The 21,900-nt window shown below is 32.2% G+C and overlaps 1 protein-coding gene across 1 annotated transcript in view; it reads left to right on the top strand.

The window, feature by feature from the left end:
* PTEN (phosphatase and tensin homolog) overlaps window positions 1-21,900 on the top strand; it is a 95,376-nt gene that overhangs the window by 7,916 nt on the left and 65,560 nt on the right. Inside the window, exon 2 of the mRNA XM_036924052.2 lies at window positions 14,752-14,836. Coding sequence (XP_036779947.1) covers window positions 14,752-14,836 — 85 coding nt within the window. The remainder of the gene's footprint in view (window positions 1-14,751; window positions 14,837-21,900) is intronic.

Genomic DNA, 21,900 nt, shown 5'->3' with positions numbered 1-21,900 from the left:
ATAAGACAAGTAGCTCTAATATGAATCAGTGACTTGTTAAAAGCTAGTAGAAGGGTGAGTCCAAAGAAAGATGCAGGGTTTTTGGGGACCTGGGGCAGTATTTTTCCCATAATGTTACATCAGTGGATTTCAAACTTTAGAGGGTGTCAGAATAACCTGGAGGGCTTGTTAAATGATAGATTACTTGCACTATCCCCAGAGTTTCTGCTTCATTCATTCTAGGCTGGGGCCTGGGAATTTGTATTTCTAGTAAGTTCCCAGATGATGCTGATGCTTGGGGTCTGGGAATCACCCTTTGTGACCCTGAACCACTGTACTGTCTCCCATTAATCAAATCCTTAATGTTTTTCTTCTTTAGATTAATATAATTTACACATACAATATCTCACTGGATCTGTAAACCCTAAAAAGCTCAGTGTGGCAAATATTATCCTTGTTGGTGAGGCAGTAAGGTTAGAAAGGCAGCATAGTGATATGGGAAGAGCATGGATCTGAGAGTTTGCTAGACTTAAAGTCTGGCATAAAATCTTGCTCAGCCATTATCAGTTAAGTAATAAAGATACACTACTTAACCTTAGTGAATGAACCTTAGTTTCCACATCTCTAACATGGTGGTAAAAATATTTTAACTTGTAGGATGTTTTTTTAGGTTTGTTGAAAGTATAGGATAGATGTTTTTAGAATGTTGGTTCCAACTGGGGATGATCCCCTACTACCATGTCTGGGCATTTGGCAATATGTGGAGACATTTTGGTGATCGCCGCCAGGGGATTGAAGCAGGAGGGATGCTGTGGCATCTAATGGGTAGAGAGGCCAGGGATACTGCCAGACATCCTGCAGTGCACAAGGCAATCTCTCCCACAACACAGAATTACCCAGCTCAGATTGCCAGCACTGCTGAGGTTCAGAAACCCTGGTACATAGTGTGATACTTGAATAGAAGTCATTAATTTTGCTCCTTACGTTGTATTTAAGAAGGTCAAATTGCAAATAAATGATGGGGGTAGGCTTTAAACATCTAGGTTTCTGACTGCTGCTGGGTCAGTGTTATTATAAGAATTTTGGCCACAAAAGATAAGCCTGGTAACAAAAAGGTTTATTTGAAGAGGCTCCTGTGTTATTTGGTTGATTGTGAAAGTGTTGGTTGGAACTTATGTTAGAAAACAATGAAGATGTTGTCAATTAGTAGGTTTAAGTGTAATACACCTTATGAGATATTCACAAGGATGTTATAGGAACTGCTCTTACAGGATGGATGTGCTTTGTTAAAATAAAAGAAAGCTTTTTTTCATTCTTACATTGCCAATAGCTTTTAAAGTAAACCTTAGCTTGTTTCCATTCATTATGTAGTTGTTGAGCGGTAGAGAGATACTTTGCTCCCAGGGTCCTTGTTTTTCATTGTTTAATGCATTCTTAATCTTACACTTTAATTCTAAAGCTGCTTTTGTTATAGTCAGATATGGTGAAGTTAAGTGGGCTGATAACAACATGGCAAATTTCTCACAAGTCATAAAAATCTCTCATATTTTCCAGATAAAGTAGAGCTGACTCTAAAGTTCTCTGATGCATGTATTACATTCTTTCTAGAGCCTAAATTTGCTATGTCAGCCTGTTGAATTAAAGTGGTTTATTTATCTAAATTAAAAACTTGATTAATGTGAAGTTCTTAGAAAAAATTGGGATAGAGTTTTAGATTAGTCCAAAGGTGAGAAGATGCCAAGGGAGTAGCTTAGTGGATTCTGAGATTTGTTTTGTTGTTTTGAGGGCAAACATGATTATGAAAGTGTTTAGGAATAGATTGCTATGATTTTTTTCTCTTTCATTGATTTTACAATTTATTTTGCATCTCTCTTTGCACAAACAGAAGAAAACGTCAGTCCTGCTTTAAAATTCTTATCATATTTAAGATTTGACTGAGCATTGATTCGTTTTGACATTGCAGGAGACATTTCAGAGATACTGATTAATATTTTAAAACCAGGACTGCTAATCATGATAGCTTCAAATTTGTTAAGAAAAACAATATTTATTGCTGTAGTTTATTTAAATAAGGCTTATAGTGTTTATTTCAGTGTATGAATAAACTCCGTTTGTTTACTGTACTTAGGGAAACTTGTTTTAGAAAAACATGACAAAGAGAATTTTAAAAAATTACCCACTGTCTTACTTCTCTGAAACTTCATGTTTCCTATTAGCATCTGGTTTTGTTTATGTGCATCTGTTTTTAAATGAAATTCACCATAGTGAACTTAAAAGGTATATATGTGTTTTAACAATTTCTAGAGCACCTCATAATTGCCATAATTAGTTTAAATGGTAGTCATCAGAAATATTTAATTATTTCCCTGTAGTTACTTATTAAACTTGTTTCCAATATGTGGCTATATTTTTCCTGCTACTTTCTGATTTTTCTTAAGAGTGGATTTAAAATAAACTAAATATTAGGATTTTTATAATTTGATTTACAAAATCACAGTATTAAACAAAAAAATAGCTGAAGTGTTGGAGTTTTTCCCCTCCTTATTTTCTTAAAGGAAAGCTATTGCTTAAAATTTTAACTGTATTTTACTTAGGTGAGACAAAATTAAATTTATCTAAACACTTTTGACCTGCCAAGTTTCCTTTTACTATTGTTGGAATAATAAATTGTGTTGAAATTAAAGTGGATATTGAAGGAATTTTAATAAGCTATCACATTTTATACTAAAGTGGTTATAACCTTGTTGTTTTCTGGCTTTAATCAAAAGGGTATGGCTGTTACTATGTTACTGTTCCCTGAAGCATATTTTCAATGATATAGTTTATTTGCATAGTTACCTAGTAATTGGTGGTATTAACTGGTGGAGGGTTGCTGTGTATTTGCATTTATAATCAGTTTTTGTGCTCAAAAATGGCATTTGCTTATGTCAGATTTTATTTTTAAGATATTAAAATAGAAAAATTACTTTAGCATTATTATATAACTTTCTCAATGAATTTATGCGGTTAAAACAAAATATTGAGGAAGAAACAAGCTCTTCTCTTTTTTAAACAAAATTACTTGTTAGTATAACATTTTTCCAAGCAAGATAAAATTGTTTCAATTCTTACACACAGGAAAATTTTGATCTAGGTGTGGTAATACCTTGTTGGATGCTAATGAAAATAGAGTGAAGGTAAAAATATTTGTGAGTGTATGTATGTTTTTTGAAAACAAGTAATCTAACATATGAAAAGTTTTCATGGACTAGTTTTAGGAAATCTAAAATAGTCTAATATACAAAAGTATGATATAATTTTGCATTATCTAGGTTCTGTCCAGTGTACAAGATTATATGATACTACAAAATATGCTAAGGTACTGGTTATTAAGGCTATTTAATACTGAAAAGGTCACACAGATTGTGATTATTGTATAGTGTCCAAAAGCTAAGGCTTGCCATCTGTTTCTCAAATAAAGGAAAAAAGATAATCTAGTGATATAAGTAGTTTTGATACTTCTGTTTTGGGAATCATCTATTGATGATTTTTTAAAGATTAATAGCAAATTTTAAACTTGGACTAAAATGAAACTTACTGGTTATGCCCGTGTTTATGTTTTTCTACTAAAACACAAAGTACTGGTTGAGAACTAAAAATTATGTAATGGAAGTCTGGATTTTAATCATTACTTTCACAAGATTGTTTGGATATTTAAGTGGAAACATGTTTCAACTTGAGATATTAAGTTATATAAGATTTTTGTATTTTTGAACTGTGGTTTTACTAACAGGTGATGTATAGGAATTCATTATTTCGAAACTCAGGGAACTGACTTAATTATTATTCCTTAAGTATTTGCTTTAAATATTTTTCAGGTTCTCTGCATCTACTATTACACTCAATTCTTGTCTGTACGCTGTTTAGCAAATGAGTTGCCCATTTAAAAATTATGCTGTTGGCATTTTGAGCCACTATAGAAGTTGTTTCAATAACAATTTCTTTTCACCCCCAAGAACTTGGCCTTGCCAGGTTGCATACAAGTCTTTAAAATTTCATATTGAGCTTAATATGATATGAATAATTTTAATCTACTTTGTTTTATTTATTATGTTAGCTGTTTTCATTGATAAGGTCATTGTCATGCAAAATGATGAATATGATCACAAAATATTTCAGTTTAGGTATGATTTTGAATGTACGTTCTCACATGTAACTTGGTGTTTCAGACCCTTTGTTTTTTGTATGAGAAACATCTTGCCAATATCAGATTAATGTCTGATGAAAGTAGATTGTTTTACTAGCAACAGTTTATAGAATTTGTTCAGGCTTGAATTGTAGGCCATGAAAAGAATGGTGCTGTTTTGGACCTCTTGAGATAGACAGATAATGTGTACATTGAGTGAGGCACATATATAGGTGAGAATTTTATCCAAACACTGCAAGTTTAAAAGTCTTTACTTATTTTGTTTTCTTAATAATATTTAAAGGGTGTGAGGTGTTAAGCATTCCTTTCCCTTGTTCTCATTTTTATCCCTCTCATTTATTGGTTTTTCTGTCTTTCTGTGTGTTGTTTTTTTAAGTTTGTTTGCTGTTTGAAAAAAGTTGACTCCTTAATCACTTTTTCCTTCTAACATTTCAGCTTAATTATTTTCCAAGATATTTTTTAGCATTTTCTCTGCATGTGAAGATTCAGCAACTAATCATGATCATTAATTGTGTTCTTTTCCCTCAATTGCAGTAATTGGATTCATACTGAAATGGTATCCCTTCAGAAACAGGCATTTATAGGTAGCTGACTTAAGAGTGTTACCTGTTTAAACCAAGACTCATGTATTTTAGTATATTTTTAAATTGCGTATGATTAAATTTTAAAATATGAATTTTGACTGGTAGTTTATGTAATTTCAGATTTTTTTGATAATTCATTCCAGTGATTTGTATAGTTGATATAATAAATAAATACCTTCAGTGGGGATATGAATCATATTTTGCAATGTTAGAACAAAGGCAATTATCATAGAATTAGTAATTGATTCTTACAAATAGAGTAATGAATGTTATCTAAAATAAAATAGTGTACATAGGCAAAACTTCTTTTGCTAAATGGGAAAAAAAGCAAGTCATTTCCAAATTGTTTCCAGGCTTAAGATACAGAATAAAGACTTGATTTTATTATATTAAAGCCAAATATAAAATGAAGCAGCTTAGCACACATTGTGGCTCTTCTCCTTTAAAATGGTGTAATAGGTCTTTGAAAAAGACATTTGATTGTTATAAATTAAAAATTTTTTCAGTTTTGGCTTAACAGGAAAAAGAAAACCCACTCACTGGAGAAAGATTTGTATTAGAACTTTGTTTTCTTAGTACCTTGTGTGTGTGGTAGTTTTTGAATCTTAGGAAATTAGTTCGTGATGATATCTAAAAAATTAAATAGGGTTGGAAATCTTGGAATCTGTTATTTTTTTCAAAATGCAGTTGGCTAACATTGAGTTAATTGAAAATATTACTAGGCCTTTGTCATTAAACTACTGACATACCCTTGGCATCTGCTGTACCTTACCTGTTTGAATGTCTTTTTTCTGTAAAAGTTAATGGCCTTTTGTCTTTTTGCATAACTATATTGTAGCCAAAATCACTTAAGTGTTTTAGGTTCTCACTTTTGGTAAAATAAATGATTAAAGCATGGCTTTTATAATAGAATGATATTAAGGAAGTAACTTACAATTCTAGAGTTAATATAAAGATGAGAGCATAAAAGATACCCTCTTTTGTACTTTATAGTAATGTTGGATCAGTGTCATAATTTTAACTTTTATAACCTTATACTTTATTATGATTTTGCTGTAGAAAATTAGACTTAGCATTTGGCTTAGTTCAAGTACATAATATTGACATAGGTCTAATGACATTATGAAAGCTATTTTGTAAGTTATAGCCATATTTTGTTGATTTGTCATTGATAGTCATTCTTAGATGTTTTTTAGTGAGAGCAAAACCATGTGAGAGTGGTGTGTATATTTGTGTGTGTGTGTGTATTTTAACTGCAGCTGAGTTCTGAAACAGGAAATCAGTCTTATCGTATTCATCCAGAGACCTAGGAAGAAGGCAATTGTTTGGTATACTCGTTAAAACCAGTTAGTTGGGCAACTTAAATTTCTAGAGGTTCACAGATGTAAGGTTGAACAGTTGTAAATACAGTATTTCATAATTAACAACTACTTTGAGGAAAAGTTTATTAGTCAAGGGGTCTAATAATCCCTCAGCTAATACACTAAAAAATTGTACTTTGGATTTTAGAGTATTGCTAGCATTGTCAGTGACTCGATAAGATATTTTTCTCTGGTTCTAATTTGATTAAAGTTCAGAGTGTCTTGATTATTCCTTTAAAAACTAATTTTTTTAACAGAGTATAATTGTAATATATCTGGCTTGAAATAATTTCAAAATGATTCTTTAAACAATCCAGTAGAAAAATAGTTACCTTCTGATTGAAATGTTTTGTCACTGGAAATTATGTTTCTCTGTTTATTAATGTACATATGTACATAATTACATACTTATAATCAGTGTATTCATGCTGTCTGTGATCTCTTTCCCAAAATAATTTTTATCTATCAGTGGATACTTGTCATTTTTAAAGCTATGTAAGTAATAGTTCACCAGGCTAACTACCATGATTTGAGTTATTTCCATTTTTTCCTTTCATAAATAGCACTATTGTGAGTATCTTTTTGTGTAATTTACTTTTTGTTGTTTTGTTCTTAAGAGTATATTTGTATATTGTTACAGTGGGATTGCTTGAATAAAAGGTACCACAGTTTCATAGCTCTGTTACAGGTCACAGACTTCTTGCCAGATGAACCTATTTATAGTATTGCAACTAAATGTTACTAGCAATTCTTGATGCTACCTTTGAAGAATGTGATGTTTTCATTTAGAAAGTGAGATCTAGGCTTCTATTTCAAAGCAAAAATACTTGTAAACTTTTTGGTCAGGATGAGTTGGTATTATATAAAAACATAAAGGAAAATTCTGAAGTTTTAATTTGGAGAAGTAGAAAACTAGAGTTCATAAATTACTTGGCAGTCAGTTTTCTGCTAGCCGATAATTTTTTTTTTGGTATCATTAATCTATAATTACATGAGGAACATTGTGTTTACTAGACTCCCCCCTTCACCAAGTCCCCCCTCACCACATACCTCATTAGTCACTGTCCATCAGCATAGTAAGATGCTGTAAAATCACTACTTGTCTTTATGTTGCGCAACCCTCCCTGTGGCCCCCCCCCCACATTATACATGCTAATAGTAAGGCCCCCTCCTTCCCACCCATCCTCCCCAGTCCCTTTCCCTTTGGTAACTGTTAGTCCTTTCTTGGGTTCTGTGATTCTGCTGTTTTGTTTCTTCAGTTTTTCCTTTGTTCTTATATTCCACATATGAGTGAAATCATTTGGTGCTTGTCTTTCTTTGCCTGGCTTATTTTACTGAGCATAATACCCTCTAGCTCCATCCATGTTGTTGCAAATGGTAGGATTTGTTTTCTTATGGCTGAATAATACTCCAGTGTGTATATGTATCACATCTTCTTTATCCATTCATCTACTGATGGACACTTAGGTTACTTCCATTTCTTGGCTATTGTAAATAGTGCTGCAATAAACTTAGGGGTGCATCTGTCTTTTTCAAATTGGCTAGCTGATAATTTATAAAAAGGAATCTAAAATTTATGCTAAAGTGAATTTAAGTTAATACATTAAAATTCCTTCTATAATTCGTAAAAGCCTGTGTTGAGTTGCCTTGTAATGAGCCATTTAAACTGAAATTAAATAACAGGACATTTCTAACTCATGTAACCTCACATAATAACACCTTATTTGCAATTTTAAAGCCCTTTGCAGTTCTACAAATTTACAGGTATTTCCAGAGACCTCATTTGATCCTTGAAACAGCCAGTGAAGAACTTACAGCAAGTGTTATTTTACAGAAAAACAAAAACACTTGTGACCAGAGATTGAGTATCTTACTTGCAGTCATAGACTTAAATTGAAAAGCTGATTATGGAATGCTATAGTCTTCTATATTAAATGACAATATGTATTAGGTGCTTAGTACAGGACCTGGCACCTAGTAAATACTTAAATGTTCTTGTGTTCTATGTTGTTCCTGCATGCTTCTTTATTCTTAAAACCTTCATTTTTTTTTTTTTTAACATTTCTGTAGTTCAGGCTTTTGTACCTATGCACCCTTTTTACTTTAGAACATAAGATTTTAGGCTGCATTAATTTGATCTGTAAAGGAGTGATTATATGCTTTTTATATTAGGGCAAATTATTTTTAAATAATGAACAGCACTTTATCAACTGGAAAATTTAAGGAACAGTTGTTTGTTTTCTTCCCAAAAGCATCTTCAATTTAGAAACCAGATATGAACATTTAATACACTTAATAGGGGAAAAATAAATATAGTAAGAAATGAAAACTCTTCCACTAAATAAAGTCATAGAAGTTCATGAGAGTGGCTGGTATTTAAAGAATAATGTGATTTAAAAAGTTGATACTAATAGGTATAACTGTGGCACACCTAATTTTAAACTTGGTAAAATCTGTTGAAAGAAGTATAAAGCTGATGTATCTTACGTATCAATGGCTGAATTTCTTTTCCTTTCACTTGAGCCTTAAGTGTTGGTTGAAAGCACTGATAGAAAGCAGGAAAAAGCTCCAGAAATTCCTGGAAAATAAAATCAAATGATGAAGCCCTGATATTTGCTAACTTGCTTTCAATTTCTATTGCTTCTCTTGCCAGTCTGTTTATTCGTTCATTCCTGCTGCTGGGTTTAGCTATGTTCCTCTTGTGAGCCAAGCAACTTCAGATTTGCTTTTGGTGCTTTTGATCACTACCTCTCAAAGTCTGTATGTCACTTTCTATTTGGCCAGTTATGTTCCCTCTTGTTACTGTAACTGTGTTATAACTTCAGGTTGTTACTATAACTTTCAGTAACCTAGATTTTAAAAAATAGCTTATATGGAATCTGTTGAAATAATTTTCCTTAAAATAATTATGTCAAGAAGAAAAGGTAGTGAATATGAGCACTGCATTTTAGTTTGTAAGTTGTTTTGGGGGTAAGCATATCTATATATTAAATAAAGCACTAAAGAATCTTTTGACTGCTTTATTTTCAGTAATCATGCTTAAAATAAGATTCAGTCTATATGTCAGGAACACATTCTTATAAAACCTGGCTTAGGGAGCTATTTCTATTTATTATCCTGTATTTGAAAAGTCTAATTCAATTTTAGTTTATAAACCCCAATTTTTAGGCTCAAATAAAATTTTGCGATAAGATATACTCACGACCTCAACTCACAAGTTGTTTTCTAAAAGAATTTTTGCTAATTAAATGTAACTTAGAGCATATTTTTAGTGTAAGTCTTGATGGGAGGCTTAGAACAGCCTATAAAAATTTATTTAGCTAATATAGTCACATTTTATAATAGGTCAGTTATATTATGAGTTAAATTGACTTCTATGGGCAGACTATAGAACTTAATTACCATTTACTAATTTTTTCTTTGCATCATTGTAGCACAAATCAAGACTGTCCAAATGTATATATAATTATCAAAAGTAATCAACTAATAACTTAATATCTGTTTATTTTATTGAATGTAAATTATACCTCAAATAAAACAAAAAGAAATTGAACATATTTGTTCAGAGGTAGGGGGAAAAGTTTGTCCAGTGTATCTCAGATCTCCTGTAGCTATGGGCAAGGTAGAAAGTACCATGTATTCGTTTCTTCTGCCACTCTCATTATTCCATGTACAGTGGCCGCTGGTGGTTTGGGGAAGGAAGGCTTTTAGAGTAACACTTTAGATATGTTCTTAAGTTAAAGTAAGTACTTAAAAGGCAAGCTGACATAAAGATTTCAAAGAATTAAAAGTTTCTGTTAGGTTTTGGTGCTCCTTAGAAGGATTAAGTTATTCAACAAGTTGGTGTCATTGAAAAAAAAAGCCAAATAGTTACCGTGAGCCCTTATGATGTAGGGCTGAACCAGTTGTTCGATTAATAAGACAACTATCGAAGTGCTCTGAGCATTGTTCATACATTCTTTAATCATTTTCATCATGCTTTATCATAAGTTCTTTCATTAGCTCCATTTTACGTAGAAAACAGGCAGAGAGAGAGAGAGAGAGAGAATGCAACTTGCCCAAAGTTACACATAAGTGAAGCTGAGGTTCAGACCAGGCAGTGGCTATAAAACGTTAAGTTCTTAACCATGGTGCCACACGGCCTGCAAGTAAATCACTAAAATATCCAGCTTCCTCCAGTGACCTATAATTAGTATCATTTTTTATGCTTAGTAATTGTAAGTCATTAGTTGAAAATTTTGTATTAAACCCTACTTACTCAAAAATATATCTAGTAAGTACAGGTTAAGATTATTTTGTATTAGAAATGCATATAGATTGTTTTTTCTGTTATTATTTGGTTTAAAGTATGTTATAAAAATTTTAATGTGGGGAAGCAAAAAAGTCTTATGTTAGAAAAATTTTATTGTTATAATTCTTGGCCTAAGAAATATTTGCTTCATCATTCAGCACTGATTAGTTGCTGAATTCAGTTTTGAAAATGCCAGTAGATTTTTGTATTGACTTTTAGAAGTTTTCCAGTCTTAACATTTGATTAATTAATCACTTTTATTTAAACTTCTTCCTTTGAAAATGTTTTATTTTTATTGGTGACCTGGAAATAATAAAATTCTTAGTTTTTTGTAAGGCAGCATGATATAAAAAGGTTGGGTTTTAGAGTTATGTACGTAACAGATTTGAATTATAACTTACTACTTACTGGCTTTTGGACCTTGTGCAAATTACCCAATCTTTTTAACCCTCAATTTCATCATCTGTGAAATAGTAATATTACCTTATCAGATTGTTAGGGTTAATTGAGAATGTATTTGGCATACTGTCTGGCCTATGTTCTCTACATCTTTCTAACTAATGATTGAAGTCAGAGGTTTGGATAAAATCTGAAACTATGAATAGGGAAGGTAAGAATCAAAAAGACTGAATTCCTATATTCTATTTAAAGGAATGACTATTTGTTTGTGCTCTGCAAGAAATTGCAGGACCATGGATTGTTGGTCTGCAACACTCTCTTGTTGATCCTGGCCTCTATTTATCCTTAAAACCAGAAGATTTTCCATCAGTCTTGCTGCCTTCTCCAAAAAGCACTGTGTGAGCTGTACTGGACTGCTTCCTGTTTCTGAATATTTTATGTATTTCCATATCTCTGCTCTGTCCTCTTGTAATGTAATTGCTCCCGTTTCTTCTTCTGGCCACTGATATCTGACTTCTTATAAGGATTATCTAACGTTTTACCTAAGCTTTCTCTGTGCCCCTGCAGAATTAATGCCTCTCTCTCCAGGTCTTAAAATATCTTGATCTTACTTATAATAACAGATACTTTGGCACAGTTGTAGGTCTGTGTGTCTGTTTTCTCTGATAGAATGGGAACTCCTTGAATGCAATAGTCTGCTTACTTAGCCTCATATTCCCAGTGCCCCTTGCACAGAATGTTCAATATGTGTTTGATCAGTGAATGGAAGGGGCCAACTGAGCTTACTTTAATCAGTATATAATGTCCCCACTTCTGTATAGCTATAGACAATTAGTTTTCTTAAGTAAGTTAACCAAGCCTTTGCAACCTTATATACTTGATTAGTTAGTTTCATAGTGCAGAGATAAATTTGAATTTAATCCTGGTTAAAATGATAACATTTCAAGGGGCTTTTCACTTCTATGCTTTTCTGTAAGGCTAAAAGTCTTACTAGCATTTTCAGTGAAATTAATGGCTAGGTTACATAAGCTTGTTAGTAATTATTATTTTCTGTACTATTATTGCTAGAATTATCTAACATATTAGTAGTAGTATAATAGTTCTTTGGTGCATTGCTTTGGAAAACTTGGATGATTTCAATTTATATTTTTGACTAAGATGTATTTGTAATTCTTTTAGCTAGGAATCCAGATTGGTGGTAACTGCTACTGCTTTAGGTTCCCTACTGCTACCTCATTTTTTTCTGTTATTTCACATTTTCTTATGTTTGTGCTCCAAGACAAGTTAAAAGTAAAGATTATTCACTTTAAGGAATTGCACTTGATTTGAGCCTCTCTTTTCTTACACTTTTGTTTTTCTCATGAATGTACAAAATATTCTGAAGCATTTTGATAATTGCAAGCTCTTTTTTATATGAGAATAATATATGACAACTAATATTCATGATGTTAAAAATGATAATCCTCACAGTTTTATTCTGTAGTCTATAATAGAAAAAATCCTTTAAAGTTGGCAGTGAATTTATGTATTCTCAAAGTGACAAAAATTGTTCCTGGCACATAGTAAATGCTATATACATTCATTCATGCATGCATTCATTCATTCATTCATAGAGACCATTTTTAAAAACTGCATATAGCAGTTTTAAAATTGCATATAGCTGACTGCAGGGCAAGACAATATTTTGTCATGACAGTAAACAGACTTGGATATAATTATAAAACAAACATAATTTAGAAAATCTGTTATAGAAACAGTACAGGTACATTGTACCAAAATTAGGAAATACGAAACAAGCAAAAAAAATGACAAAAATATATATATTCACACCACCTAGAGATTATTACTTTTAGAGTCTTAGTTTGTAATCTTTTTGTCTACATATGTCTGTATGGATGTGTATATATTCTATTACCAAAATGGTATCACACTGTACATTCTTTTTAGAAACCTTTTTATCAGTCAATAATGTCTACTTCTCTATTTCAGTAAATTTTCATGTAATCAAATACCCAGATTATATTAAAATTTCTCTAACTGGCTCAAAAATGTCCTTTATGGCCTGCTTGTCTAAAACTGTGTCCAGAACGGCATTGTACCCATGAACTTGGCTGTTAGAAGTCTTAAGTTTTTTAAAATCAGGATTGCTAATTCATCCCTCCCTTCTCACCTTTTAAGATAGTTGACTTTTAGAAAGATACTTGAAAAGATACTAGGTCATATCCTACAGACCTTTGTCCAGTTTACTTTATCATTATCATTTAGTTTGTTTATCCCATATATTTTCTGTAAATTAAAATTTATATCTAAATGGTTGATGGGTTCTTGAGTTGAAAATAACTTGGCTAGCCTAGATGATGTTATGTCCTTCATATTGCATCACATGGGAAGTTTCATGATGTACTTAACTTTCTTGGTGATGCCAAGATTGACCACTGAAATTGAGTGATGGCAACCTTTTCTGCCTGTTTAATTATCTTTGACTCTTTACCACACCAAGAAGTAGAGTAAAATTGTAATGTTCAAATAACCCTTGAAATAAATCCTTTTTAATTGGTTACCAATTTGATACTAGGTTTATCTTCTGATTGTTTCAATGTATGCTTCTCTTTTCTATGAAGCAGCCATTTTTATTAGTTTTGTGTGTGTGTGTTGGGTTCGGGTCCAAGCAAATATATGTATAAATATTATTGTATTTTATCTAGAAGGAAAATAGTATTTATTTTATACAAAAGGTAGCATACTGCCTACCCCGTGGTGCTTGCTTTTTCTTAAAATGTTCTGTAGATCTGTCCAGTCAGTACACAATAGTCGTATGGGTAGAACATACAGTACACATAAAACCTTTTCTTAAATTATATTAAAAGCTTTCAGTAATTTGAGAATTTATATTTGGATTGAAAAAAATCAACTCAATGTGAATGAAGCAGAAAGTAAAGAAAAAAGGTCTAGAAAAGGGTACTCGATTTGATGAATTTTGAATTGTATTTGAAAGATGAATGGGTCCAGAAATAGGTAGACAGAGAACTTTAGAGAGGGTCTCGGGGAGAGGCTTTTGGCAGTTAGTTTGGCTGGTTTGAAATGTCTGTATCAGAAAATCCTGAGATTAGAGATTGATGGAACTCAAGAAGAAATGAGAGCTGATATGATGGACAAAATGCATGGAAATGTAGATTGTTTGTTTTTCATAGTTTAATATAAATTCTTCTGGAGTGTAGAAGTTCGTTTTTATGCCAACTATTATGTGTAACAACAGAATGAAGTGGGAATGTTAAATATTGATTATCTTGACTGAACATGAGATTAAAGTCTACCTTAGTTCAGTATTATTCAGTGATAAAATACCAAACCCTAAAAGAGATCTGAGTGGTTGTTTCAACCTAATCATCATACAGAATAGGAAATTTAAGTCTAAAAAGATGAAGTGACTTGTCCAAATGATAAAGCTGGTTAGGGGCACAGCCAGCTCTTAAATCTGACTTTCTAACTCTTGATTGTATCTACTTTTGTATATACTGTGGGGACCTTGTATTACTATGAAGAATTAGAATTTATGCAATTTTTTGCTTTTATTTTAACTTCGGTTTTTGTTGCAAGATACTTTAGTACTGTGGTTTATAAAGTCTGAGGTTTTTGGTTTTGATATATACCTAAATACTGTACATACAGAAGTTGCCTTTTATCTTAGGTGCATTTTTAATGTACTAAGTGGAGGGGGTTGAAAATTATTTTGCCATATAATTGTTCTGAGAATCTTTTTTTGGAATTAATATACTTACCTGCATTTCTTAATTGCACATGATGTTTTATAAGTAAATACATTTGACTTGACAACCTTTATTAGCATAGTTATAGTAGGGAAAGCTTTCTTTTTTATAATCATCTAATATTTTTAAATGTGTAATTTGCATTGTTACATATTTCAGATATTTCCTTAACCTAAGTACTCAGATATTTATCCAAACATTATTGCTATGGGGTTTCCTGCAGAAAGACTTGAAGGCGTATACAGGAACAATATTGATGATGTAGTAAGGTAAGAACTCTTAATTTTCTATTTCATATATTGATGTATTATATCCATATTGTATTTTCATTTAGAAAAGATTTCGAAATAAAAAAAGATGTACTATGTTATGTCAACTTTGTTTTTATTACGTTGGTGTTCTGTAACTGCTTTTTTTTTGCTTTATCAATGGTATACAACTTACTTGATAAGCACTGACCTTTTACATAATGGGGTGTGTGTGATTTCATGGACTCTATAAATGCCTCTCACTAGACTAATGCCTGGATTCCATTGCACAATAATATTTGCCTTTTCTTTCACAATTGACAGTTAGGCTTAAAAACCTTGAGTGTATTTAGTCACTTAAATTTATTCACCCTAAGGTACAGATAACTGATATACCATGTATTTTTTAAATAGAGCAGTTTCTAATAGGGCATAAGTGTACCAAGCACCTGAAGAAGTATTTGGTATAAGGGATCTAGAAAGGAATTGCTGGGCATACCAAAGCCTAACTTAGGCCATTTTATAGTTTTGCATAATTTTCTAAGTTATTATCATTCAGCTCAGAACAGTACTTCTCAAGGCCTATTTAAATAATTTTTAATACATTTATGACCTAAGAGAGAAGAAATTATGTCTTGCTTTGTAAATAGTCTTAATATATTTTTGATTTCAGAGCAAATATATATATATATATATATTCATAAATATATGAATAAACTAAAATGTCAGGAACTTTTAAAATGGCTTTTAAAAGTTAAAATTTTGTGTTATTTCCTTGCCCTTTTTGAAAAGTATCTAGTATCTTTCTTGGGAGACTTTCAATTTAAATATTTGGTGGTTATGAGAATTAAATGTTAAATGAATGGGAAAGTACTTTGTAAAGCATTATGCAGATGTAGAGTCCTTTTATAATAGTTAACCTAAGTATATAAGCCTACACTTGCACCCTTGTATGAGCTAGCCATAAGTAGTTTTTCTTAGTGGTTAATTTTTAATAATTTACTTTGAACCGAAGCATTTACATTTTTACTGCAGATTGACATTTTTGCAGCATCGAGTTGTGTCCACTTGGACTTTTGTAGTGTTTCTATTGTATTCAGAATTAAATTTCAGTATCTACAAAAACTACAAAAACCCTAAAACTTCTATGTTGTTTTTATTACAATTATATGTGGTACATGAAGCTGTCAAGTGCTTTTTAAGAACTTGAGAATAGGGAAATAAATTTGCTTTCTCATGGACACAGTGAAAGGATTCTTAACATTGCAGATTCATGGGACAACAGCTTGATATGGTTTAGTCATTGATAATATACATCTACAGAAAATGCAATAGAAAATATAGAAAAAAGAGTGATGGAAGTAATGTTGAATGGAGAGATGTAACTGGAAGATGGAGCGGTGCCGTCACCAGGCATGTATTCTTTGCTATGGTGCACGAGTGTTTATCAGGCCTTTTTATGGCCTATATGAAATACCTCACATGATGATCTACTTCATACTACTTTTATTCTGTATTCAACCAAGTACTAATTCAGCCAAAATCAGATTAGTATTCATACAGAAAAAAGTATGAGTACTCTGAGTAGAGGACATGTTTCCTGATCATTGTAAGGATAGCTTTGTGAATCTTGTGTGTTCTTTTGAATGTAAATTAGTCTCTTCTGACTGATGAATAAGTCACTCAAGCTGATGAATCATCTTTTAGGTTACCAATAAAGTCCAGTTTACAGATCTATATATTGCATTATCGGACCTTAAATTGTAATAATTTCACCAAGAAAATACTATTCTGGGAAGTAGTTTAATCTATCATCTTCTGACTTTATAATCCCTACCTTTATACCTCTGAATTAAGATTAATACATTCAGTTTATAATCAGTAATCAAGGTTGAAGTTTATTTTATCTGCTTTAATGTATCTATTTTATCTGGCTTTTGGTTTTTTCAAACCTTTAATTCCTAAAAGAAAGCTTTATGTGTACAGATTATTTAGCCACTGGTTGCTTTACTCAACTATTCTTGTCACTCCTATGGTAATGTTAATAGCATATAAAAATGAAAAATTGTCAGCTGAATTATGGTAGCTCTCCTGTGGTTTGTTTGCTTCTTTTTTTGATTGAGTAAATGTCCAGTAAGGCTTTGTTAGCTTCCATTGCTCACCCCACTCTTTCTTATTTTATGAGAGAAAGGATGAACAGGGACCAGGAAGGAAGATGTAATTTTTTTCTATAAACTAAAATGAAAATAAATAATTCCTCAGTGATTTTCCTATTAGGATTAACCTCTCCAAGGAAATGACTGTCTCCAGTGTCTAAATGATTGAGTTCCTTGGTTGCTTCACAGTTTATTGGAGATAGTAGTAATAATCAGTAGGGATTCCTTTTTGGTTCAAAGGTAATAACATCTCAGTGGAAAATGTGTCTTTATTTTCTTACCTCTATTCTGTTAACAAACTATTTCAGTTGGATTTTCCTTTGCCTCTATATTGGGATGTCTAAAGAATATTTAAAATTATCATCTCTAATTCCATATTTTTCCTATGATTTTCCCACTAACGAAATAATTTGTAGAGTTCAGACTTTGTTGTTGTACATCATTTCTTTGAGTAAAATAAGCTCAAATTGAAAATACTTTAATGCTTAAGTTGACCAGTATTATTTAACTGTTTTGGGATATGGTTTGTTGAATATGGCAATATGACATTTTATATTTGAGGTACTCAAAATACTTTTGTACAAATATTTAACTTCTCCTTTTGAGGTTACCTGCTAGGTTCAAGAATGAATGTAAAAAATAAAAAAGGAGAGAGGAAAAAGTTAACCAAGCTCAAAGTTTTTACTATCTTAACTGCAAATACTTTGTTTAATAAGTAGTCAGCATGGACAGGGCCAGACAGGGACATCTCATGCAAGAGAAGTTGAAGAGCTAACTCTTCTACCACTCTCTCTTTCCCTTCTTTCTTGCCACTAAGCTCTTACTCTGACCAGCCAGTACTATGAAATGGTGTTTGATTCAGATTATTAGTTGATATGTCAATGTGAATCTTAAGCCCTCATATTGAAGTTATCTTATTTATATGTTATGTGGTATAAATCAAAGGCCTCATTAACAAATTGATGTTTCATGTGTTTAACAGACATAGCTTGAGAACTGTTCTGTACCTAATAAATCAGGGAATTATAGGCTTAATAGTGATGACCTGGCTTTCTTAGTGCACAACCTTTAATATGCTACTATGCACTGTAAATCTCCCAAGAGTGAGATTCTAATATGGTGCTTTCCTTTTCCTTTTTTTCTTTTTCTCTCTCTTCCCCTCCCTCCCTTCCCTCTTCATTCTTTCTTTTCTTTTATGGTATATTAAATAACATCTCTCTAAACAGTGTTCCATGGAGCACAATTTGGGAAGTGTTCAGAATGAGAAAAGATATATATTGTAGCAGGAATAACAATATTTCCCCTAGACTTGATCAGTAAGAAATAATTTACTTCCTTTTGTTATCGGAAAGATTTTAGATGTGGGAAGATTCTCATATTTATTGTAAGGAAATGCTTAGAGCTCTGTCTTCTTATATATAGTGATTTTTTCAAAAAGCCATTGTCTTATATACCATCAGTGTTGTACTCATACATAAGCAGATGTATCACCGACTTAAAGAGTCCATCTTTACTTTCCTGCTTTATATGTTTTCTTCCAAAGAAAATTCAAATAGTCTTCTTTTAATTATATGTTGATCTCTCAACCTTAATTGTATGTTAGTTTTTTATTAAAAGAGGAAGTGTTTGTCATCCTAACATTATCATTAGTGGCTATTCAGTTAAAAAGAATGGAAAAGAGATTTAGAAGAAAGCTTTAAAATAATACTAATTCCATTCTCCCTTTCTAACAACTTTTGGCTTTTCCCCTAATATTTCCTCTCTGTTTTTTTTAACTTGAGGTGAAAATCACATGATACAAAATAACCATTTTGAAGTGTACACTAAAGTGAAATTTAGTTTCCTCATAATGTTTTGCAACCGCTACCTTATCAAGTTCCAAAACATTTTTTATCACCCCAGAAGAAAACCCTGTACCCATTGGCTGCCTCCTACTTCTTTTGTTAGTCTTATTTCCTTACAGATAGCAGAGCTTTGATTGATTTGACCATTTGTGTTACCTGCACCAATTCAATTTTTTATACTTTAATAATAGGTAACATTAATTGTACATTTATTTACATACATGTGTTACTATTGCATAAGTACTTTACAAATGTCATCCTACTAAATCTCTGCAGTAAACCTGTAAAGATCCCCATGTCATAGATGGTTTAAAAGAGGTCAACTTTCCTAAATGCCACAGCTGGTAATTGTGAGGTTGAGGGTTCAGTCCAGGTCTACCAGATTTCAAAGCTGATTTCTTTAATAACCATGTAATCCTGTATATCAGAGGACAAAAACTGGTTAAGTCTTGGGCTAATTTAGCCTGTTGATGTTCTTTATTTGGCCTACCACACTATTGGTCCACATACAGTATGGAAAATCATCAAGCAAGGTTTTTTCTGGTATTACCATACCAGAACATTTCTTTAGGTTTTGAGTCTCCAGATTGAAAAAAAACCTCTGTGGTGCCAAGCCCAGTAAATTAAAACAGGCCTATACCAGGCATATTATTAAATTTCTTTAAGATACTATTATTAAAACTCATATAAGAAATAATGAGAATGTCTCAAAACTTTCAGGATCATTTAGGAATGATTAGGATATAAGTGGCACCTAACTTCTCAGCAGTAGAATTAAAGATGGAAGATGGAGGACCAACACTTCAACAAGTTGTGTGTACAGCCTAGAATTCTGTATCCAGTCAAACCATCAATCAAAAGTACAAAAGTATGGAGAAAAAAAAAACAACCCAAGGACTAAAAAAAGTATGTGTCCTTGCAACATTTCTTAGGAGATTACTAGAAGATGTGCCTCAGCCAAACAAGGGAATAAACCATGAAAGTAAAGAAAAGGACTTCAGTAAGGGTCCAACTCAGAAGCAGTAAAGGAAATGACAGCTGTGCCAAAAACTGAAGAGGAACCAGGTCTGATTGAAGCAGTAGGACAGAGAGCTTCAGGGGGGAAAATAGGAACTGATAGGTGGATATTGAAACATTGGAGAAAATGCAATAGATCTTAGAAAACTGGTAGAATTAAGAAACAGGAAGGAATTATTAACATCTGTTGCTAGATTTAACCCCAAATTGTGATACTGTCACTTAAGAGTGACTAAGAGAAGTGAAATGTGTGTGTGGGTACTACTGGTTTTGTAAGCCTCCTCTACCATGACAGAAAACATGTAGGTAATTGATAAGTATTTAATAAATAGTATTATTGTATACTGTATAGAAATGTTGAATTAAATACCAGAAAAAAGAGTCCAAGTAATTAAGGGTGGTTGCTTTTGGGGAGGAAGCAGGAATATGAGTTTGAGGATGAATAGCTAGAGATGAGTAATTGTGGTCAGATATCTATAAGGTAAAATTTACCATTTTAACCACTTTTAAGTGTGCATTTCAGTGGCATTACGTACATTCACAGTGTTGTGCAATCATCACCACTCTCCATCTCTAAAACTATTTTTATCTTCCCATACTAAAACATTGTACTCATTAAACAGTAACTCCCTATCCCCACTATTCTCAGCCTCTGGCAACCATTGTTCTGTTTTCTGCCCTTATGTATTTGATTGTTGTGGGTACCTTTTATAATTAGCATCATACAATATTTGTCCTTTTATGACTGACTGATTTCACTTAGCAATGATGTCTTCAAGGTTTATCCATGTTGTGGCATGTATAAAATTTCCTTACATTGTATGTATATACCACATTCTGTTTATTCATTTATTCATTGGTGGACACTTGGGTTACTTTAACCTTCTGACTACTGTAAATAATGCTGGTATAAACATGAGTGTACCAGTATCTGTTTAAGTCCCTGCCTTCGTTTGTTTGGGTAAACACTCAGAAGTGGAGTTGCTGGAATCAAATGGTAACTCTGTGTTTAATTTTTTTAGAAACTACTATACTGTTTTCTACAATTGCTGTACTATTTCACACTCCCACCAGTAATGCACAGGTGCTCCAGTTTCTTCACATCCTCTTCAAGGCTTGTTATTTCCAGGGATTTTTTTTTTTTAATAATAGCCATCTTAATGATGTGAAGCGGTATCTCACTGTAGTTTTGATTTGCTTTTCCATAATGATAAGTGATTTTGAGCATCTTTTCATGTGCTTATTGACCATTTATTTATCTTCTTTGGAGAAATGTCTGTTCAAATCCTTTGCCCATTTATGAATTGGTTCTGGAGTTTGCGATTCTTTAGTCTGGGTATTAATCCCTTACCAGATTTGTGATTTGCAAATATTTTATTTCATTCTATGGGTTGTCTTTTACTTTGCTCTTAGTGTCCTTTTATGCATACAAGGTTTAGTTTCGGTGCAGTCCAAATACCTGTTTTTTCTTGCCTGTTCCTTTGGTGTCACATCTAAGAAATCTTTGCTAATTCCAGTGTAATAAAGCCTTTCATCTGTTTCCTTCTAAGAGTTTTATAGTTTTAGGTCTTTTGTTTAGGTCTTTGATCCATTTTGAATTCACTTTTGTAAAAGGTATAAGGGCCCAACTTAATGCTTTTGCGTGTGGATATTCACTTTTCCCAACACCATTGATTGAAAAGACTGTCCTTTCCCCATAGAGTGGTCCAGCACAAATGTCAAAAATCATTTGACCATATTCAGAAAAGTTTATTTCTGGGCTCCTTTTATTTCATTGGTATATATAATCTGTGTTTGTGTCAGTACCACACTTGTAACAAATTTTGAAATCAGGAATTGTGAGTCCTACATCTTTGTTCTTCTATTTCAACACTGTTTTGGCCATTCAAGGCCCTTGAAAGTCCATATGAATTACAGGATGGAATTTTCTGCATTAATCTGTAGATTCCATTTGGTGGTATTTCAAATCTTCCAATCCATGAGCATGGGATTCCTTTCCATTTATTTAGATCTTTAATTTCTCTCAACAGTGTTTATAGTTTCCTATGTATTAATATTTCACCTCCTT

The sequence above is a fragment of the Manis pentadactyla genome, chromosome 8, assembly GCF_030020395.1.
Source record: "Manis pentadactyla isolate mManPen7 chromosome 8, mManPen7.hap1, whole genome shotgun sequence".
NCBI classification, from domain to species: domain Eukaryota; kingdom Metazoa; phylum Chordata; class Mammalia; order Pholidota; family Manidae; genus Manis; species Manis pentadactyla.
Note: the sequence above shows the minus strand (reverse complement) of the source record. Positions and strands in the feature narration are given on the sequence as shown.